General features: G+C 44.6%; 1 protein-coding gene across 1 annotated transcript in view; it reads right to left on the minus strand.

Moving 5' to 3' along the window:
- LOC144817803 (uncharacterized) overlaps window positions 1–20,287 on the minus strand; it is a 312,290-nt gene that overhangs the window by 50,093 nt on the left and 241,910 nt on the right. Inside the window, exon 2 of the mRNA XM_078674631.1 lies at window positions 17,240–17,326. Within this exon, the coding sequence (XP_078530757.1) occupies window positions 17,240–17,285 (46 nt within the window). The 5' untranslated portion in view covers window positions 17,286–17,326. The remainder of the gene's footprint in view (window positions 1–17,239; window positions 17,327–20,287) is intronic.

Below are 20,287 nucleotides of genomic sequence, written 5' to 3' on the forward strand. Positions count from 1 at the left end.
GAAGAAATCAGCATTCAAGAATCGACTCGACAACAACGCCCATAACAGCAAGGAACTATTCAACATCGTCAAAGAATTCCCCAACCCCACCGCAGCCTCAAACGACATCACTCCCTCCCAAGACCTCTGCGATTCGTTATCCTCCTTCTTCTACAACAAAATTGCCGACATACATAACAGCTTCGAAAACAGTTCCAACGAACAATCCTCTCCACCCCCCTCAGAACCTAAACCACCCTCTAACAACCTCAGCACCTGGAACCCAATCACCACTGAAGACACCATCCGCCTAATGAATTCCATCCACTCTGGCTCGCCAACCGACCCATGTCCCCACCACATCTTCAACAAAGCAGACTCCATCATCGCACCCCATCTCCGTGATATCATCAACTGCTCCTTCAACTCTGCTACCTTCCCAGAAAGCTGGAAACATGCCGAAGTCAGCGCCCTCCTGAAGAAACCCACAGCAGACGCCTCTGAACTGAAAAACTACCGCCCTATTTCCCTCCTCCCATTCCCGGCCAAAGTCATTGAGAAAGCCATCAATAGCCAACTCGCCGCCTTCCTCGAATCCAACAACTCCCTCGATCCCTCACAGTCCGGCTTTCGAGCCAAACACAGCACCGAAACCGCCCTCATCGCAGCAACAGACGACATCCGAACACTACTGGACAACGGAGAAACAGTGGCCCTCATTCTACTCGACCTCTCCGCCGCCTTCGACACTGTCTGTCACAGCACCATCATACAACGCCTCAGCAACATCGGCATAAAAGGAAAAGCCTTGGACTGGATCATCTCGTTCCTAGCTGGGAGAACTCAGAGAGTCCGACTTCCCCCATTCAAATCAGAGGCCACCCAAGTCATCTGCGGTGTACCACAAGGATCATCACTCAGTTCAACGTTTACACGAGTCCACTCGCTTCCATCGCGCGTCAACACAACCTTAACATCATCTCCTATGCTGACGACACCCAGCTGATCCTTTCCCTCACCAAAGACCCCAACACCGCCAAAACCAATCTTCACGAAGGCATGAAAGAAGTAGCCGTATGGATGAAAAACAGCCGCCTAAAACTTAACTCAGACAAAACGGAAGTGCTCATCCTAGGATCATCCCCCTCTGCCTGGGACGACTCATGGTGGCCTTCGGATCTGGGCTCAGCACCCATACCCACAGACCACGCACGTAACCTTGGCTTCATCCCAGACTCCTCACTCTCGATGACCAAACAAGTCAACGCCCTCTCATCCTCCTGCTTCAACGTACTTCGTATGCTCAAAAAAATCTTCCATTGGATCCCTGCCGAGACAAGAAAGACTGTCACCCACGCACTGGTTACGAGTCAACTAGACTACGGAAACACCCTCTACCCCGGAATTACAGCCAAATTACAGAAAAAACTCCAACGCAACCAAAACGCATCAGCGAGACTCATTCTGGACATCCCTCGCCAAGATCACATTACCGGCCACCTGAAAGACCTCCACTGGCTTCCCGTCTACAAGAGAATAACATTCCGTCTCCTCACCCACGCACACAAGGCCCTCTACAAACTAGGGCCCGAATGCCTCAACACTCGACTATCCTTCTACACACCCACCCGCCAACTAAGATCCTCCAATCAAGGCCTCGCCGCAGTTCCGCGTATCCAAAGATCCACCATGGGAGGTGTATCCTTTTCCTACTTGGCGGCCAAGAACTTACTCCCCACTCACCTCCGCCTTACACAGAACCACATCTCCGTCAGAAAATAACTTAAAACCTGGCTATTCGATAAATAATGAACCCCCTCCCCAAGCGCCTTGAGACCCTCTGGGTGAGTAGTGCGCTATATAAATTCTTGAACTTGAACTTGAACTTGAGATTGGTGATGGGGCAGAAGTTATTGAGGTCATTGCATTTGTAGAGGGTTTTTTTTAGAAGGGTAACCTGTCCTGTTTTGAGGACAATTGGGAGGTATCCTTGACTGAGGAAGAGATTGACTAGCCTGATCCAGTAGGAGAGAGTGTTAATATAGAAATCAATGGCGATGCCACTGGGCATGGGGTCAGAAGAATGGTTGGAGGGTTTGGTATCACGGATGCATTTGAGGAGATCAACCTCTGAGATGGCGGCAAAGTTCTGCCAAGTGACTAAGGATTTTCGCTCCTTGATGGGGGTGGTGTGGGTGACCTGTTTCACCAGAGATTTGACCTTTTGATCGAAAAATATAGAGAACTCAGTTGCTTTCTTTGATGCATCCTCAGGCTTGATGGTTTGGGGAGAACAATTTGGGTGTTTGATGAGGTCGAAACGTTTTTAGCTGAATCGAGGAGGGATCTGAAATGTGATGTTTTTTCATGGAAGATGTGCCTGTGGTATATGGATCTTGCTGAACGTAAAAGAGAGAGGTTGAGGGTGGATGGAGATTGTCTCCAGGGCTTCTCCAAGATTCTAAGGTTTTTCCTTTCGTCATAGAGAGCTTTGTTGAACTAAGGAGCTGATGAGGTGGGTCTTTTCCTTTTGCTTTGGAGTGGAGCAACCTTGTCGATTTCAACTGAAAGGATTGAGAGGCAAAAGGGAGTGAGATTGTTGACATCCATATTGGGGTCTAGACTAGGAAGTGACTGCATAGCAGAATCACCTATAGTCTCGAGATCAATGTTTTCTTGTGTTGCGGAACCAAGTAGAGGCTCTTTTGGATTGGCCGAGAGATAAAATATGAGAGAGGTGAAAACAGAAGGGAATGAGGTAATGGTCAGACCAGTCAACACAGATGGGTGAAGCAGTGGTAATCTGGTCTGATTTGGATATCACAAGGTCCAGAATTGAGCCCTTGGCATGTGTAATTTCTGAGCAGTGTTGGGCAAGATCGTTAGCTGAGAGAAAGGTTGCAAGCTTGTTGGCAGACGAGTCTTCCACAGAGCCCCAGGAGAGATTGAAATCACCTAGGAAGATCTGCTTGTCGCTCTGTGAATATTGGTTACTAATGAAGTCGATTAATTCCTCCATGATGGAAGAGCAATTACCAGGCGGGTGGTAGATGGTATGGAACCTGAAGGGTGAGCCATGATGAACTTGGAATTCTAGAGAAAGGCATTCAAAGGTGCGAAAGAGGGTGGTGGGAAAGGCTTTGATTTGGAGGATGTTTCTGAAGATAGTCGCAACTCCTCCCCTGATCTTGCCTGGTCTGTCATTTCTGAGGATAGAGTAGTCAGTGTGTAACAAAAGATCAAATGAGGTGTGAGAGGAGTCATTAAACCAGGTCTCAGTGAGAAAGAGCATGTCAAAATTGTGGTGAGTGATGGTGTCGGAGATTTCCAGTTTGTGTTTGGTTGCAGATCTGCAGTTATGGAGCATACATTGTAGCTCTGAAGTAACTGTTTTGGTGATGTGAGTGTCTGGACTGATGAGGGGGATAGGGATTAGATTCTTCAATGAGGGTGCCCCTTGGGGGGAGGCTGGTAAGTTCTAATGGAAGAGATGGTCTGAATGGCAAATTGAGTAGAGTTGTTAGGAGAGGCGAGTGTAGGGGAATTAACATTGATGGTCATGTAGGTAGCCAATAAGTTGGTAATTTTTGTGGAGGACAGATTGTGATTGGCTCTATTGGGGCACTGGAGCAAAGAACTCCTCGGGAGGATATTCGGGGAAGGGGATATCTTAGCACATAGGAGTTAAATGGACGCTTCAAGCTGGGAAATGGACAAGATGAGAGAATCAAGTGGGGGACTGGGGGGAGAGATGTGATGTAAGGGTCTGAGGGGGGGAAAGAAGGTGGTAGAAAGGAGTGAATGGAGTTAGTAGGATATTTTTACTGGTGTTGAGCAGAGGTGAATAATAGAGATCATACCTAGGAGGAGAAAGTTGAGAAGTAGAAATGGATGGCTGGAGGAGGAGGGGGGAAGGAGGGGGGTTATGGGAAGGCCATGGATACGGTGAGATGAGAGGAGAAGGGGCTGAACAGGTAGAGGAGGGAGGGAGGTCAAAGGGAGGCCTCACAAGTGGGGAGAAGAGAGAGAATGTGCAGGCCAGGTACCATGGGTAATGAAAGGTGAATGTAGGGGTAAAGGCACGAGGCATAGTGGAGGGGTCGAGCAAAATGAAAGTTGTGGGAGGAGTGAGGGACTGAGCAGTCAAAGGGAGGGAAGAGGGAGGAATTACCAAGAGGTGAAACAGGGTTGTGAAGCATAGGGGGGAATGTAAGATGCGGAGAGAAGGGGGTGTGAGATCAGTGGGAGGGAAGATGATGGGATTACCAATAGGGGAGGCAGGGATATGAGGCATGAGAGGGGGGAGAGAAGGTTGTAGAGAGATAGGGGATGTAAGAACAGAATTGAGGGTACGAGGAAAGGAGAAGAGCGGCGAGGGGTGGGGAGCAGAGGGGAGGGAGGGGAGAGGGTAAGGCGAGTTGATCGGTAGTTCAGATTGTAATAAAGGTTCATTAAAAAGGGGGAAATGGGAAGGAATATGTGAGTTAGGGGGTGGGGGAAGGCAGTGGAATAATAGGAAGATGCAGGATGTAGAGGTGAAGTGGGGTGTAAAGCAGATGAGGTAAGGGGGAGGTTCAGTTGGGAAGGTGGCAGAATGGGAGGGGAGGGAACGAGGAAAGGGGGAAAAAGGGTCGACCTGTGACTCCCGGGAAAGGGGTCTGAAGGAATGTGTGGGGGTCAAGGGGAGAGAAAGGGAGAAAGAAGACAAGCTAGAGGAAGAAGAAGAGGAAGAATCTAGAGAGATAGTAGTCGCAGAGGTGAGACAAAGGGAGTGGAAGATGTGGTCGAACAGAGAGAGACATGAGTCAGAAGCTTGGATCATGACAGTGCCATTGTTATAAAGTGTAATGGTGAGAAAGCCATTAAAGCGAGCGGAGGGAGACATTTGTAACCACTTCCCATGTGGGAAAGAAGAAGAGGAGGATACGTTGAGGGAATTTGAGAAGCTGGAGGACCAGGAAGGGATGCCATTAGTGAAGAAAAGGAAGTCATTTTTAATCTTCCCTAGGAGACCATTATGGAATTGGTTAACAAAGAGGGAATCTGGAAATTGTTCAATGATGTTATGTTTGAACCGTTTAGCTACTGCTTTGGACATGTGAGGGGGACAGATTACTTTGAATCAGTTGATTCCAGACTTAATTCCACTGGAAGCCATGATAAGGAGATGAGGTGAAGACGTGGTGTGGTGGACAGAAAAAAGGTGGCCACTAGGGTAGTGATGGCGCAAAGAGGTAAAAAAAGAGGGGGTGCGCAAATTCCGGAAATCAGTGAGAATAAAATCAATAGGAGTGAGGTCAAAACAAGACCAAAGGTAGATACAGGTACAAAGGTACAGGGGAGAAGCAGCATTGAATCATGGGTGCATACCTCTTCAGTTTCTAAAAGAGGAAGAGGAAGCACCAATCCAAGATGGCCATCAAAAATTTGAAAGAGCATTCCTCTTTCTGTTCTATGCACTGACTGGTGGCAAAGGCCGCCATCTTAGGGACATGCATCCAGGTTCTGGGCTTGGGTGGCCTGGGTGGTGGGGAAATAACATGGATGACTGGGGTGTGGAAGCAACACAGCTACAACTTCAAGCTCAAATCCTCTTTCTATTGTTGTGGAAGCCTGGATCAGACCGCTTTCGCTTGCTGAGAATGGGGCAAGTGAGCTTTTAGTGCAGTAAGGGAGTTGGAAAGGCGGTTGCGCAAATGCCCATGCCAAGATGGCCACTGTGGAGGTCCTCGTTCTATTACTGTAGGTAGTTCAGGCTCAGTCCGTTTTCTATTTTTGTGGAATCACGGACCAGTCCTATGTCACTTGCTATGAAGGGGCAAGTGAGGAAAAGTCCACTTTCGCTTGCTATGACTAGGGCAAGTGAGGACAACTTCTATTGTGCATACAAGCAGCCTCAAAATAGCTGCACCAATACAAAAAAGACAAGGAGGTCATCACAAACGGCCTCAGTCCAAGTATGGACATACAGCACGAGTCCCATAAGTGTCTGACTCGGCACATGCAACCACTGTCCCCATAAGGGTATAGTCACACCACAACGTTCAGTGGGTGATAGGACTTCAATGGCAGTGAAATGAAAATGAAAATGTCATGTTCGGATTGAGTGAAGCAGAGAGTGCTACTCGGCCCCTTACATATATGAAGAAGGGCTCTCCCCGTGAGTAGATCAGGCTGCAGCATATACAGCAGTGGATGGAGAATGATGTTCTCTCCCGATATTGTACCTGATTGGAGCTGTAATGAGGCCGTTTGTGTCCCCAGTCAGTCCCAGCAGCTCCGGTGTTCTGATATGCAGATTCTGCCCTCAATGCAGAAACTGGATCGTGCAGCGCTTTGTCTCCAGTCACATTCAGTTTGTGTGCTGCGCTTGAAGGGGGTCGGAGCTACTAACACATCCGGCTGCTCTTCTTCACGCACTAGTCCAGGGGAGTCAGAGGGGGCTTCAAGCTCTCTACAGAATCCCTCTGTCTGGGGGTGCCAAGAGATTGTTGAGTCTGAGTCTTAGTCAAGAAGTTCCAGGAGCATTGCCACAGGGACAGAGTATTCATCTTTTGCTTTTGCGCAAAGTCTTGTTGCTCTTAATACTGGTCTCTTCTGGTGTCCTCTTCAATGCAGTTGAGTCAGATCTGAGATGCTGGTAACGGGGGGTCCCTTAAATCCTAGATTTAGGTAAATTTGGGGACCCCAAGTTTTAAAAAAAAGTTACGCTGAAAATCTTACGAGGTATGGCAAGAACCTGGGCCCAGATATCCAAGGCTATTAAAATAGGGTACTATGGCAGTAGGACACCTCTGTGGGACCTTCCAGACAGCCCTGCCTGGTTGGGGGACGTACTTGCCGTACCGATAAGAGAGGCGGGGTTGGAGGTTTGGGGTGATCTTTTCGTTGAAGGGGACTTGCTTCCTTGGGACAGTTTAAGTAATAAAATTGGTCTAAATTTTTCCAGGCTTAAATATTTGCAAATTTCCAGCTGGTCTCGTGCATACTCTGTTCAACTTCCACGAGGAGGTAAATTTCCCTTGGGTGTGTATAGTTACCTTATAACCCTTCTAGCTGACAAACCTCCCGCCAAAAAGGAGATTTCAGTCTGGTATAATTTAATCTTGGAAGAAATGGATGGAGAATTCTTATTGCCGGATACGCTTTGGTCCTCGTTTGTCTCTAATTTGCAAGATCTTTGGAGTGCATCATGTAGAATGATGTGGGACATCGTGAAACCTGCCTGGTTACGCAGGAACCATATTTTTACCATCCACCGAGCGTATTATTCACCACTTAGGCTTTCTAAATTCACACAGGGAAATGCGGTGGCCTGCGCGAGATGTGGGCTGTTGGCCGCTTCTGACATTCATATGTTTTATGAGTGCCCTCACTTATCCCGTTTTTGGGATGACATAAGTAAGACTCTTTCAGTCAGGGGAAACTGCTTTAACTTACCTGCCACGCCACACGCCGACAGCTACAGGGGCAGCCAGGAATTCAAGCCGCCACCGCCGAGAGTCATCTTGCCACATAGCTTTGCGCCACCGCTCCGGGAACCACAACACCCGGCAGGCTTCGCGGCGGCGCGTAATTGACGCGGCAGGAGAGCGCCGCCGGCCCATAAAGCCCCTGACACCCCGGCAGAGCGGGGGAAACTGCTTTAACTTACCTGCCACGCCACACGCCGACAGCTACAGGGGCAGCCAGGAATTCAAGCCGCCACCGCCGAGAGTCATCTTGCCACATAGCTTCGCGCCGCCGCTCCGGGAACCACAACACCCGGCAGGCTTCGCGGCGGCGCGTAATTGACGCGGCAGGAGAGCACCGCCGGCCCATAAAGCCCCTGACACCCCCACCTCGCGGGACGCGAGCGGACGCCCGGGGCTAAGCCCGGGCAAAGGGCGGGCCCTCTACGGCCCTCAGCGACAGGACCAGGGCCAGAAACCCTGCTTGAAGCATGAGAGACGTTTCACTATTCAAGTAAGACATTGTTGCTTCTAAATCATACTCAATCGTGAGTTCGAGGATTTAGTTTCTTGTTTGTATTGTCAGGATGTCAAAAGAAGGTACTGCGCCCATAGTAAATACGATGGAAAATTATATGGTTCAAACAGTGAAAAAAATTAACTCACAGAGGAGAGAATCTTTGGGGCTGAGCCAATCACCTGATTTACGTTGTCTGACTCCTACCTTACATCCTCCATCTGATGACATTGTATCCTTACAGACTCAACCTGAAGCTTGTTCTAATTGTTCTATTAACCAGGATATTGGTACTTTCAATGAAAACACACTGTCTGGACCAGAGGTACTTATCGTGGATTCTGTGAATAACATAGCTAGTGACTTGGATCAGGACATACATGTTGATCCTTCAGAAGATGATCATTCTATTTCAGACCAAGCTTCTCGGTCAGATTTTTCTAAGGCGCAAATTCCGCCAAAACGGGGAGGTTTAAGGTCAGGGACAAGAAGGAAGAGGGCAAATACCCCAAAGGCTAATTTGAAGGAAAATGGAGAGGGAAGAGCTAAGTCGAATGTAATTGTTGATGATGAACTGTTTGTTAGAATTGCCGAGCTAATTGAAAGTAAAATGAAAGTTTTTGTTAAACCTTTAATTACTAAAATAGACAAATTACAAACTGAGGTTAAAAAGTTAGGTGGCCAGCTGAACAAAATAATGGAGGGTGTTGATAATGTTACTACGCTGGTAGCAAACTTGGACAATAATATTGTAGAGCATGATTATCTGGAGGGTGGGGATATAGACGGTTCATTACTTAATAATCCCCCAACCCAGATACCGGTTTTGACAGCCAATGAAACAAACGGTAGAGGGGATAGTCCTCTAACAGTTGAAATTCCCCCTGCACAAGTTCAGCTAATTGACCCTCTACAATTCATAGTCAAAGCCTCACCGGTTGTCCTAGTACTAGCTAATGTACCGCCCCTAGAAGCTGGCATAGTAGAATCTCCCTCCTCTTTGTCTAATAAGGCGTTACAATGGCTCACAAATAACATTAACTTAGCCCCGGGGGGGGGTCAACAGTTGGCCCATGAGATCAAGACAGCTAAAAGGGTTTCCTGGCTAGGAAATCGCCCCAAAAAATTTAAAGGGGATTGTGTGGCAGTAAGTTTTTCACATACTGGTGTTTTGCCAAACATCCTCACAAATGTATTCCCACCCCAACGTAGGCAGGGTTCTGTTGTCCCATTAACTTTAACAAAAATTTATGGAGAACAGCAGAATGTCACCTACCCTAAGACCCCAGCCTTTGGATGGGATAATAATTGGGATCTAAATAAAAGACGGGGCTGGGATCAACATCAAAACAATGTAAACCATCTAGCTCCTCCAGTTCATCAAAATCCTTTTGCGCAACCTCTTTTGTTGTCCAACAGATATGCCCCCTTATCCTCTTTGGATCAAAACGACTGACTTTTTCCTGAACATATTTCGTCTGAACATATAAGTCGAGAAGAGAACAATGTGCCAGTACTCAGTATGCTTACTTGGAATATTGCGGGTATTAGGACTAAAGTAGGTAATGTGACATGGACAGATTTTATGATTAAGTTCGATATTATTGCATTTCAGGAAACCTGGGATACAAATAATAGTTTTTCTTTAGATGGCTATAGTTACTTTTGTATTCCCGCAGTGTCCAGCACAGCGGGAAGAGCCAAGGGAGGATTGTTAACCCTCTTTAAACTAGACATCAAAGGTAGCCTGAAGAAATGTGACTCAGGATTAGAGCAATGTTTAATTGTTGAACTATCTTCAGCAGAATTTCCCAATATTTTATTCATACATTTTTATAATTCCAATGCATCAGACTGTACATCATTTAGCCTAGATAAATTGGATCACTTTTTGTCAGTCTATAGTGAAGATGTTAACTCTTTTGAAATTATATTTCTGGGTGATTTCAATATACACCCTTGTTCACTAATGTGTGTCTGCGATGACTCAGAATCCCCTCCTAATTGTGCACCTGTCCATCTTGAACATAACAAACAGGGGGGTTGTTTAGAGAACTTTCTAGCAAGATGGAATTCATATGAATCTAGTTGTGGGAGGGGGGGGTGGGAGGGTCCCTACTTTTAAGGGAACAGACAATGGCTCTATTATTGATTACATTTTTATTTCAGCATGTTTTTTAGCTAAAGTTTTAATGTATAAAACTGTGGTCTCTGCTTTCAGTGATCATAACCCTGTCTCCCTGGACCTAGTAATTCATGATTCTATAGTGCGTAATCATGGTCCCCGTAATGACAAATTAACACTTAAAGTTAAGGACCAGGGACGCAGACTGAAATGGGAAAGCATAATCCCGGAACCCTTCGTACAAGAGGTACTCTTTGAGGCTGAGGACGAGGTCGGTGTGTGTCTATCCAGTGAGTCCAATGATAGGGAGGTGATACTTGCATTTGGTACCATATGCAGCAAGATAAATTGTAGGCTTTCTGTGACCTCTAAACCTAAGATGATGCCTACTAAAAGATGGTTTGATCGCAGATGCTCAAAAGCACATTCTGCACTGCTCAATGCTTTAAAAACTGTGCCCAAGAATCGTGAACTCATCACCACTAGTAGAGCCCTGTATAAAAAGGCCATTTTAGATAGGAAAAAACAGATTAAAGACGAAGCCTGGACGCAACTTTCAGATCCAGCAATACTAAAAAATAGTGGAGAATTTGGGAAGATTGTCAACCAACCCCTATTTACAGGGGAGGAAAATTCCCCCCTTGAAACTAACATCCCCGATGAAGGTTGGATTAAACACTTTAGTGACATCTATTCGGGCTATAATAATGAAAAACCCAGGGAGCAGGAGGTTGATGTCAATACTATAAGGAACCAACTGCACATTGAAGTAAAGGAAGTATTACATGCTATAGACTGTACCCTGAAGAAAAAGGCGCCAGGACCCGATGGTGTTCCTGCTGACGCCTTCAAATGCTTCCCTAACTTTTGGTCAAGATTACTTTGCAGGGTCTTTAACGCCTTAAACCATGATAATATTCCCGAAACATGGAAAACATCTATAATTATCCCTGTCTTCAAAAAGGGAAATAGGCAGGATCCTGCATGTTACCGACCAATTTCACTGATTGATTCTTCAGTCAAGATATTAGGGAGAGTTATATTAGCAAAACTGAATGAGTGGGTTACAGAGAATAGTATTTTGACAAATGTGCAATACGGTTTTAGACCTAAAAGAAGCACCCTGGACCAATGTCTCAATCTCCACTTGCTGATCGAAAAATATACTAGGGCCAAGGAGGGGTCCATGTACCTAGGTTTCATGGACCTCTCCTCTGCCTTTGATTTGGTTAACAGATCGAAGTTATGGTTAAAATTACTTGAAATGGGCCTGGATAGGACTATAGTTAATTTATTGGCTGACCTCCATTCTGGCCTCACTGCAAAAATTAGAGTTTCCTCGAGTGGAAGGTGTACCAACGCTTTTGTTTCGGAAAAAGGAGTCAGACAGGGGTGCATATTGGCACCCCTGTTGTTCACATTATATGTGAACGCGCTGGAGCCTGCTCTCAGGGGCGTGACCCGCGACATTCTGCGTGCGGGGGAACAGGGGGTTCCTGTTCTCCTTTACGCGGACGACGCGGTTCTTCTGGCGCGCACCGGGGTGGGGCTTCAACGTCTCCTGGATGCTTTTAACTCTTTCATGGGTTCACTTGACCTGAAAATAAATGCTAAAAAATCTCAGGTCATGCTTATGGGCAGGGCTGCTAGGAGACCTTTTCACAAAATCTTTCTTTGCGGACAGGAAAAGCTTGTTCGCGTAACCTCCTTTCCCTATTTAGGGATTACCTTTGATGAAAAGGGTAACTGGGGTCCCCATGTTAATAATAGAGTAACCATGTTGGCTAGGACATCTGCAGCCCTTCAGGGGTTCTCTAAAAAACTTGGGGGAAGGCCAATTGCAGCTGTTATTAAAATCTATAAGGCCAAATGTATCTCAGTGGCATCATATGGTGGTTCATTATGGGGATATAGGGGAGTGGAACCTTTACAGATAATAGAAAATAATTTTTTTAGATCCGTTCTTGGCGTCCCACAGTCAACCCGTCTTATACTGTCCATTTGGAATTGGGGGAAAGCTACATCACAGACCTGATAAAAATAGCACCTTTAGTTGCTTGGTTTAGGTTGTGGCTCAATAAAGAAATTCCCCTAAACCATATCATATTGAGAGACTGTTTGTCTTTGGACAAAGCTAATAACATTAGGTGGTTGACTTACATTAAGGAAACTTTTTTGAGGTTGGGAAGGCCCGAGCTTTATACTGTAACTGATTTTATAACACCCAAAGATATTGTGTTTGTAAAACATGCAATGAAGGAGCTCCTATCCCTGGAGAGGGAAGAATCTGAATTGAAAAAACCCAGTGTCAGGGCCAGTTTAATACTGTCCATACCTAACAGCCCAGAAAGTTACCTGAACGTTGTTACTCATCCATACCACAGGATTATTTTAACTCGCTTTCGTTTTAATTTGATACATTTTAATCTTGGTTTTTATCCCGTATGGAGTACCCCAGAAAAGGCGCCACCATGTTCTTGTGACCATTTCTCTGAACAAAATACTATGCATTTTGTAATGTTTTGCAGTCATTATACTGATGCTCGGAGAATGTTCCTTGTGCCTATACTCAAGGAAGCTGGATTTATTCTAGTTAAACCTGCTCTTATCTTTTTACAATTGTTACAGACTCCCAGGATTATGTTCCACGTGGCTAGTTTTCTGGTGAGAGCTATTAGGAGCAGGAACATTAGATTAAAGAATGTGTCTACCTCCCTTTGTAGCACGGATTGTGCACTCTGATTAGGCTATTTGTAATTATATTGGGACTGCAATTATAAAAACCATGGTATTAGGGACATTGGTGTTGGTAATGATTATTATCTGGGGTTTTTATTCGTATTTTGTTCCTTTTTAAGTTTGTTGCACATTAGCACTTTGCACTTTATACTTCATACCTGATATGAACTGTATTATGGTCTATGATGATTCTTATCTTGTTGTATTTTTAACTGTTTTTAATGTACAAATTTTTTGTATTTGTCTCAATGTATCATGTATTTTGCAATTGTCTTTGTATGATATTAAGTTATCGCAATAAAGTATTTTGACTGACTGACTGACTCTTTCAGTATCTCTCGGCTCCAATATTGTCTTGAATCTTGTCTCAGTAATTTTTGGCCTTTTTGAAGGGGTTCCTTCTTCTGAGAGGAAGTACATTTTTTATTCTATTCTGCTCGCCAGGAGGGAGATATGCAGGAAATGGAAAGACTCTCTTCCTCCCTCTATTAATGATTGGTATGCTTCGGCCTTGCAGGTTTTTAAGTTGGACTTGGCCAGAGCAGGGAACCCAGAAAAAACATCTTTCTGGCATTTGCTGAAATGGGACCATTGAGTATCTGTTTTTTTTTTCCCCAGGTCCAATGATTAAGCCATCGATCCCATTATTGGGCATAGCCGCGTCTAGATGCTCTCACCAGCATCTTGGCTGTACTCCAGTGACCTCCGTATGGTTTTATTCCGGCGATCATTGTGGTTGAAGTTTAGTTGCTGAGGGACGAGGCCCACGCTCCATTACTGTTCCCACCAGTTGAAACTACTGAGGCAGCACAATGCTTGTAAACCTATAGATTGCTTATTTAGAACCTAGGTGGCAAATGAGGACAAAAAATATATATATATATAGATTTAGGGGAGTTTATGGGTATAGGAACCGGTGGCCAATGGGCTGCTGGTCCCTGCAGCCAATCTGCACCTGAGATGACCAAATACTTGGGCGGTAGAAGTATTCCTCAGGTCAACAGACCAGGTGGCTTAATCTAGAGGTGCGGCTAATCTACTGGGGGTGTTCACCTCCTGGAAACATAATTTTGCCTCCTGCCTGGGTAAAAATGTGCCTGGGTCATAGGGAGGGCTGTTTACTCCTCTCAGAGACAGCCTGGATGCATTTCAGAGGCGATGCAGCCTTTAAAGCTCACCATTTTGATGCCTGGCAGAAGGTCAGAATCTGTCTTGGTGGCACAGAGCAGGTGGGGCAACCAGGTGGGCAACCTCTAAGGGTCCATCTGGGTGCATGCCACATCGCCTTGGTGCGAGAATCATTTCAGGGGGGAGAAGGCACTTTGTTTTCTACCAAACTGAACATATTTAGGCAGTACCATAAGGCGCTACCAACCCCGGGTCTACCGGATGCAAGTCCATGTTATCCTATGGACAGCCAATCACTTATAGTGTAATTTAAAGGTAAAGGGCACTATGGGGACATATAAGCTTGCACTTGCATGTCCACACCTTGAATATAAGTCACCCTGCCTCCTGGGCTCAGAATGCCTTCCTTATGGGTGACTAACATACATTAAAAGCAGTTCATTGACTTTGCCAATATAGTGAGGGCAAAGTCAAAAAGGAGCAGTTTACACTGTCCCTGCTGCCTGCAATGGCAGGCCTGCTGTCATTAGTTTACTTGGGTCACTCAGGGGGGCACAAACAGTGTTGCAAGCCCTGGAGACCCTTTTGCCAACCATGTCCTCGGTATCACTAGTACCATATACCAGGGACTTATAAGGGGGGGTAAAGTCCTTATAATTTCGAAATGCTAATTCACACATAACAATTTGGGGAGAGAGCACTGGCACTGGGGCCTGATCAGAAGGCTCCAGTGTACTTCCAGAGTCATAACTATCAGTATTGGAGCAAAAGGTGGGGGTGGGCATCCAAAAAGGTCCCTTTGCTTCAAGACAACTTGCTATGCAGTACTAAATCTAACAGAGACGGCAGGAATGCATCATATTTGCTAAAATATGGTACATTCCTGCACTCTTTGTGCACACTGCAGCACACTGTGTGCTGCCTAGAGCCAACGTAGACATGCTTGCACCATGGGGCAAGGATGGGCACCTACGTTACAGGCAGGATTGTTTTTGTACAGGAAAGGAGACATTCCTGCACAAAAATACCCGTGGACATATTTTCCTCTTTCTATGTGTGCTGCTAAATGCAGCACTTGTAGAAAGAGGAAAAAAATAAGGAGAAATAAACATATTTCTTCTAGTTATGCCTCTGTTCGTCTGATGCACCATTTTGACGCATTCCTAAGTTTACTATTCTTAGTAAATATAGGAATTAACCAAAATCCACCCATGGAATTCCTTCCCAATCCAGAGAAATGCAAGGCAGCATCTTGCACTGCCTTGTTTAACTCTAGATTTACTTAGCCATGCTGAGCCACGCAAGGTAGCCTTGCGTGGCTTAGGAAATCTGACTTAAGGGTTTGAGTTGCCTTGCGTCACCTTACATCACTTGGCCCCACGAACAGTTTATGAAAAGGTGAGGTCACATCAGCCTCATGAGCCCATTCAAGCCAAGTGGATTATCTAGAACTCTTTCATTCCATTATTGTATGCACCATTACCAGATTGTTATTTGGAATCACGGGGGATGATGTTCACACTTCTCTGCAAAGGGCTGCACTTACTCCTGTTCCAGAGTAGGAAAGAGAAGAGATGACTTTCAAACTTGGAGAAGATGGGGTTTTGTTGTAGACGAATCTAGGGCTCTAGTGTAATTTTCCCGATTCATGCCCTTATATAGGTATAACTCATCATATCCTGATATGGCATCAGAATTATAACCATATTTAGACACAGCCAATGTAGTCCAAATATGGCATGGCTACTTCCACAGATTCCTAGAAATCACAACGAGTTCTTGGAGAGACCAAACCTCCTGCAGTCCGGGACTTTCCCCTGCTTCTGTATTGATTTGTCCTAGAACTCCTGGAGTCCTAAAAGAACTGCGAGTTCTTAGTGACATATTATGTCCAACCTTACGTCAAACTCTGCACCTTCCAGGTATAAATATACCAGCATCTGCCCTAGCAAAACACACAGTGGTTTAGAGCAGATCGACTAACTACTTGCCTGACACCCTGCTGTAGCGAGTGCCGAAGGAAGCCGACCCTCCAGCTGACGCACTGAGAGAGACGCTGTCTTTTCTCTTGCCGAGAAATCCAGCTCCGGTGTTTCCCGGCTACCCTTGTGGGTTACTGGGAGATCAAGTCCTTAGAGAGAGATACAAGACCTCCTACATTCTATAAACAAGGTACGGAGCTGATAAGACCCTTAGAGAATTCTTGGATAGATTCTTGGCAGAAACTATTTAACTCAAACTAAATCCCACTTACTCCTTCCTATGTACTAGGCTTAGGTTAGGTATACCGGGGTAGGCGTATCTTAGAAGCACCAGTTGAATACGTTTTAGTCATCTTTTATCATTGTATGTATTTTATCCATTTTAAGTATCTTATGGCTTAGAAACCATATAAATGCTTTCACAGTATTATTTCATAATACTCTTTTTACTGTACGCACTTTACTTTACAAGTATTGCAATTGTAGCAATTCACTTCTCTTGCATGAGAAAGAAGACTGTTCAATAAATAACCTTTTTATTGAAAACGCCCGTCTCTCTATTTCTCTGCACTTCTGGTGAAACTAAGCATGCACGATTGTGAAATAGCCATCTATTGTTTCTGCGACTCTGGAGATACATTCCTTATTCTTGGGGAACAAAGTTGTCATGTTATATGGTTGTCAGAAACTAATCCCTTCTTGTGTATTCGAGAAAGTTTCTAGTACCTCTGAGCTGGCTGGCATTCACATATAAAGTCTAACATATTCAATAGAGACCTAGTCGACTTCAGTATTAGGTCTAGACTATCATTTATGTTATTCCAATGCACAGAGCCTATTGGGAATATAGGAACTACACTACAGTTTTACAATGGAGAAAAAAAACGAATGGGAAAATATGCATTTGCGTATCAGGTTGGATTTCTCCAGTGTATAAATCAACACTGTGCACAAATGCTTGGAAAATGACAGCCTAGGTAGTATGTCATATGAAGTACACAATAAGAAACGCGGACATGCCTGTCTGATGCAGCATTCCAGGTGTGCTGCTAGACATAATTGTGCAATGGAAAATAAGTCTGACAGTCTGTACAAGTGGAGCAATGCATTTCTAAATATACTTTTTTTTATTTACCCAGTTTATTCACCACTGATCATTCAAACTCTGTATAAGCAACGAAATTCTTTTAAATTAATAAAAACATCTTTTTATAAGGTTGTTTAAATGATAAAGTACCTGCTATTTAATTCCCCTAGGTGAGTCCTCATTGTGTACCTATGCACATTTGTGTAACACCTGACATGGTAAGTCACTGACCTGTGATCACCGTTAGAAGAAAAGAGCAGAGCCATGTGGAATCCATGCCTTTGCTTTGTTTCACTCAGCTCCAGGGAATCCTGACTCCTGAAAAACATTAAAAAAATGATTGCTGTCGATGATGTCTCAAGCAATGGAATCTAGGAGGAAGTTTGAACTGCTTGGAAACTATAGTACAGCACTATGAATATTTTTATTTTAGTGCAGTGTGCCAAAATTCAGTGACTAGATCATCTGATTTTGAATGTGATAAAAACTAGAGGAGAGTTTCTACTTCCTTTCTGCTAAAATGCAAATGTTTCGTGCTCATATACTGCTATAATGCATCAACGCATGCACACATATTCAATCAGGAATATTTCATAATGTTAGTATATTTATAATATATTATTATTTATATATATTTCTCTAAGCCTCTATATATACAAATATGTTCACTAAAAAAAAAATGTAAAAGAGATGTTATAGTTAGGTGAAAATATTAGTTTAAACGTAACATTTTACACTAAACAACACTGAAATACATCAGGTATAGGTTACTGAAGTAAATATAACTTGCACCCTTCCCATGCACACTGTTTTCATCATTTCAAAATGTTATCAGAGATGTGATCTATGATGTCATAGAACATATCATGAGTGATATATATTTCAGATCATAAGTAGAGCACAGTGAAGGCATGGTAAAGCCCTGCGTCTAAACCCCATGCAGGCAGCCAACCCCTCCCCATCCGACATGCATGGCTGTGTCTGGTAATGGGGGCCACAACATTTCCCTTCATTTCTCTGCCGGTCAATCAGGGATCAAGAGCCTGTGGGTCTTGCAGAAGCTTCTTGCTACTGTGAGAGTGAGGAAACTAACTGGAAAATAAGCCCCCTCAGCCAATCAGATAGCTCTTTTGTTTGAAATTGCGTACCCCCACATGAGTTGTGAGAACATACTCGTTTAGAAAATTATCTATACATTTGTAGCCTTAATTGTGCAAAAACTATGGAATGGCTTTGCAACAAATCATGCTTTCTGGGTAAACAGATCTAGCTTTCTGCCAATTGTGATGTAATCCTGTACAGACATTTTAGTTGTAGCAGAATCTAAAATTCTCTATGGAAATTGCATTAGGAAATTGTGTTTTGGGACCCCAATTGGCTGGATTTCTGCTTGACAGATCACTGCGGAACTTTCAAGGAAGGAGCTGAGGTGGATTAATCTCTTTAAGAAAGTTTCATCAAGATTTGCCAAATGGTGTCAAAATCATTAGCAAAACTAAAAACTAATTTCCGATAGTATCCCAGTCATTAATATAATTACACAGTCATCACTGTGGAAAATACATAAATATAAAAATACCAGTTAAATGGATGTGAAGCATGGCAAGGAAATGCACAGGGACACTGTTTTCTTTGCGGCGGGATTTGGAAAGAATACAGGCGCTGCAGGAGCTTAATCAGTGCATGCAAAGCATGTAAAATGAAATGGAAAGTCTGCAGTGTCCTTGCAAAAAATAAATTAACATGGAAAACAGAATTGTACACTTTAACGAAATAAAATAAAATGTAACGGTACTCCTTTCCTAATGAATTCCGGACATTGAAGTATATCAAGACTACGTAGTGACGCTTTAGTCTTGAAAGCAAAAGACAAACAATTGATGGATGGAATGCAGAACAAATCAAAACATTCACCCCCAGTCAAGAGATCTGGGTTAAATCCATCATTCTTTTGCTCACCATGCCACCACAGTTTAGTCCTGGCCATATGCAAAACAGTCTTGACCCTGTGCCTCATGGGAACAGTCCAGCCTGAACTGCCAAACCAGGTCCTCCCTGGACTGTTAACAAGAATCCAAGGACCAGTTTCGGGGTTTCACCCCTCTTCAGCCAGGATACCTTGATTACAGTGGCACAGTGAGCAAGGACCCACGTCTGGGCATACCTGGCGCACTTAGTGCGAGAAAGCAAAAGACAACAAATTGATGGACGGGGGTGAATGTATGAAATTGTTCTTTTTGCATTTGTCACCCGAGTGCGGTCCTAGGATGCTTGTTTCCAGTCCAGAGAGGACCTGGCCTGGCAGTTCGGGCTGGACTGTTGACATTGGGTGCAGGGTCAATACTGATTTGCATATGGCTGGGTCCAAACTGGAGTGGCATGGTGGCCAAAAAACCGATGGATTTAGGCCCAGATATCTGTACTGGGGTGAATGTATGACATTGTTCTGCATTATGTCCATCAATATTTCTTTTTGCATTTGTCATCCTGAGTGGGACTGGTATGCTCAGACGTGAGTCCTGTACTCTCCATGCCACTGGAGTCAATTTATCCTGCCAGATGAGGGCTGAAAGCCCGAAACCAGTCCTAGGATGCTTGTTTCCAGTCCAGGGAGGACCTGACCTGGCAGTTCGGGCTGGACTGTTGACATTGGGTGCAGGGTCAATACTGATTTGCATATGGCTGGGTCCAAACTGGAATGGCATGGTGAGCAAAAAAACGATGGATTTAGGCCCAGATCTCTGTACTGGGGTGAATGTATGACATTGCTCTGCATTCTGTCCATCAATTGTTCTTTTTTGCAGTAGTTTTGAAAGGGCAGATAAAAATCCTCTGGTTATGTCCCTATGGTCAAGATGGCTCACCTGTGAACAATGCTCAACTGGAGCCCCAAGAGTGCCAGAACTGAACAGCTCAAAAGAAAGCTGCCATTCAAGTCCAGTGTGCGAAGTTCTTCTTTATTTGTAGATATGGGCGACAGTGTTGGGGATATCTCTCTCTCTCTCTCTCTCTCTCTCTCTCTCTCTCTCTCTCTCTCTCTCTCTCTCTCTCTCTGTCTTTCTCTCTGTCTCTCTCTAAATATATATATATATCAAAGCTTCAAGGTTTCCACCTGTTGGAGACACACTCCGACATCCACTGCAGCAACCATCATGAGGTAAAAGCCGGATCGGCGAGCGAATCCAGTTTACAGCATGCCTGTTGATTCACGCCGGAAGCGTTTCGTGCTCATTGCACAGCGTCGCGACAGTCATTTTGGAATAGAGGCCACACCTCCCA

This window comes from Lissotriton helveticus, chromosome 2_1, assembly GCF_964261635.1.
Source record: "Lissotriton helveticus chromosome 2_1, aLisHel1.1, whole genome shotgun sequence".
NCBI lineage: Eukaryota > Metazoa > Chordata > Amphibia > Caudata > Salamandridae > Lissotriton > Lissotriton helveticus.